General features: G+C 47.1%; 1 protein-coding gene across 1 annotated transcript; it reads left to right on the plus strand.

The window, feature by feature from the left end:
* Window positions 1-2,352: 2,352 nt before the first annotated feature.
* TOB1 (transducer of ERBB2, 1) lies at window positions 2,353-7,600 on the plus strand. Its single transcript, XM_067547463.1, has 2 exons — window positions 2,353-2,565; window positions 5,718-7,600. The coding sequence occupies exon 2, from the start codon at window positions 5,858-5,860 to the stop codon at window positions 6,827-6,829; it is 972 nt and encodes a 323-aa protein (XP_067403564.1). The 5' UTR covers window positions 2,353-2,565; window positions 5,718-5,857; the 3' UTR covers window positions 6,830-7,600.
* Window positions 7,601-9,150: the final 1,550 nt, after the last annotated feature.

The raw sequence follows: 9,150 nt of genomic DNA on the forward strand, positions 1-9,150 counted from the left end.
CAAGTGCTTGTCTTTTTACTATTTGTGTGTGGTGCCCCAAAACAGCCCAGATCAAGATCAGGGCCCCATTGTACCACATTCTCTACAAACATTTTGGTAGTCACCTCTGTTTTCAGCAGGGCACACAGCTCATTTTGGATTAGTTCCTGCTTAACTTTCTTAACAAGCTGTGTGCTGCTTTCCTTGCTCCTGGGCCAGCCAGCCCTGTGGCTGGCATTTTTCCATGGTGTGCCCCTTTAATGCCACTGAATGGGGAAGTGAGGAGATGGCTGCTCCATTCACCTCTCCTTTCTTTTTTTCTCCCCCCTCCCTTTAACTTTCCCTCCCCAAACAGGAGTTTGACGTATTCCGCCTAGATACTAAATGACCAATCAGATGGTTACTAAGGAAGGAATCTAGCCAATGGGTCATCGTTGCTACCTGTGTGCAATATTTTTAGCAGGGAAAAAGAAAAAAGAGGAGAAAGAGAAATACACAAGATAATTACATTCCTCTCTCCTGGTGTGTTCTTTGGGGCTGGTTGTGGCTGCCCCCACCCTACTACACTCACTCTCACACACACATACACACAACTGGTTTTGAATACTCTGCCCATCCCACTCTCCTTACACGTCTGGGGATGAAACTACCAGGTACACACAACAGGCTGTCTCTCTTTCAGCAGGGAGGCACCGGCGGCACCGAGCCTGGCCTAGTGTGGCTCATCCTCACACCTATGGAAGTTAAGGTCTCTGCTTTCCCATTTCTTTTCTCTCACCAGTCCCTTCCTTCTGGCTACTACAGCCCCCTCTCTCTGAGTGACAGTCCCTTCACCCAATGGCTTTTCTAGGAGGGCCCTTCTCTAGTCTTCTTTCCTTTCCTCCCCTCCTTCCTTTCCCCTCCCTCTTGGTCTCCCATCTTTCTCCTCTCCCTCCTGTCTCCTCTCTTTCCCCTTCACCCCTCCTCCCCTCCCCTCTTCAAGCCAAGGTGACTCCCTGGCCCTGGGCCTGGCAGTACAGGCCAGACACTCAGAGCAGGGGGTGGAACGTGGCGGTGACACCATTGGATGGTGGCGCTGGCTGGGCCTGGCCTTTGGCGACTGACACCTTTGGCAGCCAGTGGCAGGAGAAAAGGGAGGTGTGGCTGCCCCTCCCAGCCCGTGTCTGTGTGACAGTGGAGAGGGGAGGCGGGTGATGGAGGGCGCGGACTCGGCTAGCCCTCGCGATGGCAGCGAAGGGGGCTAGGGTGACATAGCAGGCAGCCTCCCCACCCCAGTAACCCTCCTGCCGGCGGGGGAGGGGGCATTAACCGTTTACTGCGCCACCTTCCCCTCACCCGCTCCCTCCCTCCCTGCTTCTTCCCCTCCTGCCCGGTCGGTGCCTCCCCTTCCCGAGCACCCATGGGAGATGTAGTCCCACGCAGGCGGCCCCCCCCCCGACGGACAGAAGGGGTGACGTAGGCTGTTGATGCAAGCAGGCTCTGAGACTGGGGCGAGGAGAAGGGGGGGCTGGGGGGTAATTGAGCTGACGTAGAAAGCAGACCCGCCTCCCCGGCCCCTGAGATGGGGGGATGGGACACAAAGGGACTGGTGGGAGGAGGGCATGTAGATGTGGGGGTGGAGGGGGATAGGAAGCTCGGTGGGGGGTAGAGAGCTCCCTTAGTTAGCTTTAGGGGGAAGGAGAGGGCTGGGCGGGGATCTATGTGGCGGGAGCAGGGAAGGCGATGATGGGCCAAGGAGGGGATGGCAGAGAATGCATGGAGAGGGGGAGGAGACGGGAGCATGGGATGCTCGGCACCGGGGCTCGTGGGGGAGCGGGGCACGGGGGAGGAATGAGGGGATAGTCAAGGGAGAGGAAGGTCACAGGGGAATGGCGGGCGAGGCACGGCCAGCCAGGCAGTGGGTGTGGGAGGGAGAACAGGGCAGGAGGAATACATCAAGGTGCAGGAAGGCGCATCGGAGGGGGCGGTCAAGATGGGGGGGGGGGGTGGGTCAGGCAGCGGTATGGGAGGGGAGGGAGGGAGCGTTGGGTGAGAAAGGCAGGTACGTGGGAGGGACCAGGCAGGGGTGGGTGGGATGAGAGGAGAAGGGGCCAGGTGGGAGCGTTGGGGGGGAGGACAGGCAGGTATATGGGAGTGGGGTTGGGGGGAAGGGAGAGGGTAGGTGGATTGGGGGGCGAAGGGGCCAGGCAGGGTGGGGGATGGGCAGGGATGTCGGGAGGGGGCCGGCAGGTGGTTGCAGGGGCAGGGGCGTGGCCAGGCGGAGGGGTTGGGGGCGGGGCGAGGCGGGTCACGTCTGGAGGCGGGGCGGAGGAGGGGCCCGGCTGGGGGCGGCGCCCTGAGGGCGGTGCTGGGGGCGGAGGGAGGGAGGGGATATATACGGGCGCTGTGGGCGCCCAGGCGCAGCAGAAGGCGCCTTGCTGCTGTGGCGGAGCGCGCCCGTTCCCGGGGTGTGAGCAGCGCAGCCCCCCTCCCCTCCTCTCCTTCCCCGCAGGGATCCGGCGCTCGGACATGGGGGTTCGGCAGTGAGCCCCCCGCACTCTCACTGGGACTGTTTGCACTATTCCTCCACCCACCCCCACACCCCGGGTGAGTATCGCTCGCCGGGGCCGCTCTCCCGCAGCCGGGCCGGGGGTGAGTGCTGGCTGGCTGGCTGGCTGGGCGGGCTGGGCTCGCTCGCTAGGGTTGGGGGGAGGAGGAAGCGGCTTGGTGAGGTGGCTGTGAGTGAGGTGCCGGTACAGCCCCGTGGGTAGCCGTGAGGGGCTTGTCACAGCCCCGTAGGGAGGAGGCCAGTGGGGGAGGGTTGGCACAGCCGAAGGGGGGGCCGAGGGAGCCCAAAGGGGGGAGGGCCGAGGGAGCCGAAAGGGGGGGTTGGCACAGCCACAGGGGGGAGGGCCGAGGGAGCCGAAGGGGGGGGGGTTGGCACAGCCAAAGGGGGGAGGGCCGAGGGAGCCGACGGGGGGGGCGTTGGCACAGCCAAAGGGGGGTGGGCCGAGGGAGCCGCAGGGGGGGGCGGTGGCACAGCCAAAGGGGGAGGGCCGAGGGAGCCGAAGGGGGGGCGTTGGCACAGCCAAAGGGGGGAGGGCCGAGGGAGGGCGGTGGTGCTGAAGGGGGGTTGGCACAGCCAAAGGGGGCGAGGGAGGGCAGTGGTGCTGAAGGGGGGGTTGGCACAGCCAAAGGGGGGGGCGAGGGAGGGCGGTGGTGGTGCTGAAGGGGGGGTTGGCACAGCCAAAGGGGGGCGAGGGAGGGCGGTGGTGGTGCTGAAGGGGGGGTTGGCACAGCCAAAGGGGGGGGGTGAGGGAGGGTGGTGGTGCTGAAGGGGGGGGTTGGCACAGCCCCACAGGGAGGGGAGCGTAGGGTGTATTGGAGGGGACCAGAACAGCTGGCAAAGAGAGCTTTGCTTGGACCTGAGCCAGCTGCATAGAGGACAAATGGCCCTCTGACTGGAAAGGAGGCGCTTCAATCAGCGGCACAGCCCTGGGTTGGGGGGTAGGAGCCTCCCAAAGCTGTGCAGTGTACAGACCGTGGTGCAGAGGAGTGAGTTTGGCGTCTGACTAATATATAGCATGCTTGGGCCTTTTAACCAGCACTAACAGTCCTGTCCCCGAGGGCCCTGCCTAAGCAAGAGAAGGTTGAGGGGTGTCATTGGGTGTGGGGTACAGGAGAACTGGATATTGGCCTTGCTTGTGCAAGAGAGAGTGCTTGGCTTATCCCTTCCCTCCCCAGACATCCCTCTTCCTCTTCTTCATTTTGTCTCTTGTGGGCTCAGAATATGCTCTTCCTCCTCCTCTTGCTGCTGCTGTTGGAGCTCCCAGGGCTGTGAGCAGAAATCTAATGAGACCCAACTGCCTGGTTATGTAACTCCCCACACACTGCTTAAGGCTCTTGCTTTTAACCCCCACTGCCATTGTCATTAGCATAATTAACATGCTTAGATACCTTAGAAATGCCATCCTCTTGTTTTTTAGAACTATTTGCCATTTTCAAGCTGTTTTGTTTAATCAGTTGCTTGTACCAAGACTCAGTTTTGGGGCTTGTAAGAATTTGTAGTTTTTGCTCAGTGTTTTTGGGGATCATTTTTTCCCTAAAGGACATGAGAGAGAGGAGATGAAACAGATGGATTAATAAATAATTTTTAGTGTCCCCTTTTAACTACCCCAATCAGCTTTTCTGTACCGAATGTGTCCCCTTTTGTAAATATCTTCTGTTTGCCCTTGATCTTTCCTTATCCCCACCCAGTGCTGATCCAGCAAACGTTTAAAGGTCGCCTTATCATACAGCCTCTCAGGCTGTTCCCAATCATGTTTGGGGGGGGAGGGTGAGGAGGAGGAAGCCAGGTTAAAGGAGGCTTTAAAAATGGGGTTAAACTTTGCAAAACTACCCATTTGGGGCAGGAAATAAAAATGGGATTGCAGAATTTGGAAATTGGTTTTGACTTTTCCAGTTTCTTAATGACGGTTTACTAAATTTTGTAAATAGTTGTCATGCTGTGCCCAAACTCTCCCCCCCCCCCCCCAAAAAAAAAAAAAAAAACAACTTTAAGTAATATACTGTTGTGGGTGTTAATTTAAAATGTATTGTTTTTTCTGCTTAAGATACGATTGAAACTCCATCTTTAAATCAGACTGTTATCCTAAGATAGTGCAGGATTTTCAGTAGCAAGTCATGTTATTTTATATATTGCTCTATTCCCTTGTTTTAACTGTTTGTTTATGTTGACTACTATTTATACCCTTAACGAAAGAGTGATTCTCATGGCTCCATTTTATATATACTATTAAAATCTGGAGAGAGAGAGAGGCAGTCTCTGAAAATGAGGATTGACCCTATTGGCTATAATAGCTTTATCAAATTCCCAAAAAAGTTGATATATTTAAAAATTTGCATTTAGCTAATATATGGGACCTGGAGTGTATATATTTAAACAATTCTATAGAAGATGAAAATTTTTCAATCAGTAGATAGGAGTGGATTCATTGACCATTACTGCCAGCCATAATTAAGACAGAAAATGTATATTTGCTCTTTTGTGCATGCACAGTGTGTTAAAATAATCTTATAATAGTTCTGGGGGGGAGGGAAGAATACCTGTCCAGTAGATATTTATATTTTCCATCAAATGCACAGTTGGTGCAGGTGTTTGGCTTTGATTTAAAAAGATGTGGCATAGTTAAATTATACAAATGCCAAAATGCGTCTAAAACAACCAGTAGATATTTTTTCTATATCTGTAATTTAAAGCCCAACTGATACGTTTGCAAACCTTAAAATGAGAAGTGGTTCTTTGACTGAGATCTTTTATGCAAAATTAATAGCTTGGTGCTAAATTTTGCAGCTGAGTTCTATAAATCACCCAGAATAGGGGGTTGGTAATTGAACCCCTGACAGGCTTGGCACTGTTAGTATTGCTATGACGTCCTGTTCTAGACATACACTTGCTGCTTTGCAAATAACTGAAGGGCTGAACTGCAAGCTCAAATGATTTTGAAATGCCTCATGCTGTACTGAACTCATTACATCTTCCTAATGTATCTTCCATAGTATTGTTTGTAAGTGCTGCTGAATGTATTTGGGGTCCTCTGTTTTAACAGTCTTGTTCAAAGGCAATACCGTATGTTACAAATGTCTTCAGTTGAGAAATAATCTATTTTAGGTAGAGTGTGAGGCCAAAATATTAGGCAGTAGAGCCTGACCTTATGTTTTCCTTATTTGGATACATTTGCTTTTGTTTTTTCTTAAAGGAACAAGAACACTCAAGGTGAAGGATAATAATCTACTAGAATCAGCACTTTGAATGAAATTTTGTCTGCCTGTGGCATCTTGAACACTTTTTCTTCTTCTTTGGGTTTTGAAACAGACATTTAACTTTGACTTAGCAGCTATGCAGCTTGAAATCCAAGTAGCACTCAATTTTATTATTTCATATTTGTACAATAAGCTTCCCAGACGACGTGTCAACATTTTTGGTGAAGAGCTTGAAAGACTTCTTAAAAAGAAGTATGAAGGGCACTGGTATCCAGAAAAGCCATACAAAGGATCAGGGTTTAGATGTATACATGTAGGGGAGAAAGTGGACCCAGTCATAGAACAAGCATCCAAAGAGAGTGGTTTGGACATTGATGATGTTCGCGGCAACCTGCCTCAGGATCTTAGTGTTTGGATTGACCCATTTGAGGTTTCATACCAAATTGGTGAAAAGGGACCAGTGAAAGTGCTTTATGTGGATGATAATGAAAATGGATGTGAGTTGGATAAGGAAATCAAGAACAGCTTTAACCCAGAGGCCCAGGTGTTCATGCCAATTAGTGACCCAGCATCTTCAGTGTCTAGCTCTCCTTCTCCTCCCTTTGGTAACTCTGCTGCTGTGAGCCCAACTTTCATGCCCCGCTCCACTCAGCCTTTAACCTTCACTACTGCCACATTTGCTGCCACAAAGTTTGGCTCGACCAAAATGAAGAATAGCGGCCGTAGCAACAAGGTCGCCCGCACTTCTCCCACCAACCTTGGCTTGAATGTCAATGACTTGTTGAAACAGAAAGCCCTTTCCTCCTCCATGCACTCTCTCTATGGGCTTGGCCTAGGCAGTCAGCAGCAGCAACAGCAAAAGACTTCTGCCCTTTCTCCTAATGCAAAGGAGTTCATTTTCCCTAACATGCAGGGTCAAGGTAGTACCAGTAGCATATTTCCTGGTGACAGCCCCCTTAACCTCAGTCCTCTCCAGTACAGTAATGCCTTTGATATGTTTGCAGCCTATGGAGGTCTAAATGAGAAGTCTTTTGTGGATGGCTTAAATTTTAGCTTAAACAACATGCAGTATTCTAACCAGCAATTCCAGCCTGTTATGGCTAACTAAAAATAAAACAAAAATGAAATACAAATAAATCTTATTGTACAAGTTGAAATGCACGTACCCAAGGGTGTATCATTTTTCCACCTCTTGAGACTTTTTTAAAGCTTGTAGTATGAATACATTCAAGCTTGGTTAGATAAATACAACATGCATCTTTTTTCATTTGCCAGCCAAGCACAAAGTTATTTTATACTGACTGTACATTAAAAAAACTCAAAATATGGCCTCTTACAGTATTTAAGATATAGCAAGGACATGGCTGATTTTTTATATATATAAAAAATTGGCACTAAAGTGGGTTTATTGGTCTTTTTCTAATTGTATAATTTAATTTAGTACAAAGTTTGTAAAATATCAGAGTATATATTGTTTCTACAACATGGTATTGCATTTATATCTTTTTACTACAGTGATCTGTGACAGCTACAGCAGCTTCATGTTGTATTTTTTTACTGAAATTGTAAAATATCCATCTTAGACATCAATTATTCAACAAAAAATTTAAAGTGTACAGAATATTCCTTAGTGGTGGAATTAAAATGTACAAAATATTTGCTTTTTTCAAAAAGAAACACAAATTGTATTTTCTGTTAAAAGTTTAAAGATTTTTGCTATATATTATGGAAGAAAATGTAATCGTATATATTAATTTTGTACCTACATTGTGCAATACTTGAAAAAACGGTATAAAAGTATTTTGAGTCAGTGTCTTACATGTTAAGAGGGACTGAAATAGTTTATATTAAGTTTGTATTAAAATTCTTTAAAATTAAATGGCTCTTGTCTTTGTTTTACTATTGTGCTGAAGATCAGAGCACTACAGTTATTGTGTTATAAATGCTAATGATGCAGAAAGGTCTGACTCAGTGTATCAAAAGGATAATGGAAAGCGATTGCTGTACTTAATACACCACAATAATGGGTTGCTTTACCTAAAATAGTTCTGACAAAGCATACAGCTTAAGTACTTGGCTAGCATTATTTGAACAAAAGTTCACAAACAAGTTTTCCATATATGCAAGTCCTTTACAGCTGGCTCAGGTGGTGGTTTTAGTTAGTTTACCCTTGAAAATTAAGATTACAAGTTATTTTAATGTTATTGTGTGATATGACATATCTAGAAAGGACTCTGATACAGTGAAATTCACTTCCCATATAATCTGAGTGGATTTAAACTATCTCTAGAGGTCATAGACCAATGCATCATCATTGTTTCTGTATTTAGAAGAAATAGCTCAGAGTAGAGTGAATAAAACTTCAGTAAACTGCTCCTTTAAATTTAATTTTATAATCTATTAAAAAAAAATGAACTACAGTATTTGACAGTGAGTAAGTTACATTACTCCAGAAATAGATGGAAAAGCTACTGTTTTAATTTACTCTGCTTTCAAAGCATGAACATTGGACTTGGGTGGTTCATTTCAGTGGCCTGAAGAAAATTCAGAGCAGTTTAACTAGTTTAGTGCCTTGAGCTGACAAATCATGTGGATGGACAAAATATTTTGGAGGTATTTCCCCCTTTCTTGCATGTTCTTTTGTGTGTTGATGTTCACTGATAGATTTTCTTGATGGTAACTGGAACAGTCTTAACTGCTTTAAGGATTAAAAATAATTTAATAATCCACAGTTGGTTCAAACTGCCTACTGAAATTCCAGTTTTACAATGGGAGCAAGTTAATACAAGTATAATGGACATTGTAGTGCTTCATATTAAAAAATACATTTTAACCTAAAACTAGATAGTTAAATTTGTCTGATCCTTGATTTTTCTGAAACAGGCTTCTGTGAATGAAGCTTGGTTCTAGCCTAATTGTTGGTAGATTTGAGTTTACCAAGACCTTGGCACAAAACCACCATGTGGTTTGGTTTGAGTAGAAGAGTCTAGCTTTTTCTAGGAGTAGTCAAGTACTGGAAGTAAAAACACAGATGCCTGTCAATACCATGGAGAGGCGTTTGTCCTGCAGTGGACAGAATGGGGCTATGAAGAAGTATTGGGCTAGCAAAGGGATTTGCCAGAGATGGAGGACTGACGATGCTATCAATTCCTTAGTCCCATGATGACTAAGGTTCAAAAACAGTGACTATGTGCTTTTTTTAGGCATTCATCCATCTCTCTGTTTAACTAGCTTGTTTGTACTGAGTTCACCATCTGGCTTACCTTGACATTAATCAAGCAACAATGAACAAGTATAAATGAGAATCTATAGCTTAGTATCCAATTTTAAATGGATGGCTTTTACTATAAAAAGGAAATAATACCTCTGAAAGGTGTTCAAATTCAAATCCGGAAAATGTCAAGTAAGTAATACAATGAAAAAAACACT

This window comes from Emydura macquarii, unplaced genomic scaffold, assembly GCF_026122565.2.
Source record: "Emydura macquarii macquarii isolate MOO-44397 ecotype Brisbane River unplaced genomic scaffold, CSIRO-AGI_Emac_v2 contig_1230, whole genome shotgun sequence".
Classification (NCBI taxonomy): Eukaryota; Metazoa; Chordata; order Testudines; family Chelidae; genus Emydura; species Emydura macquarii.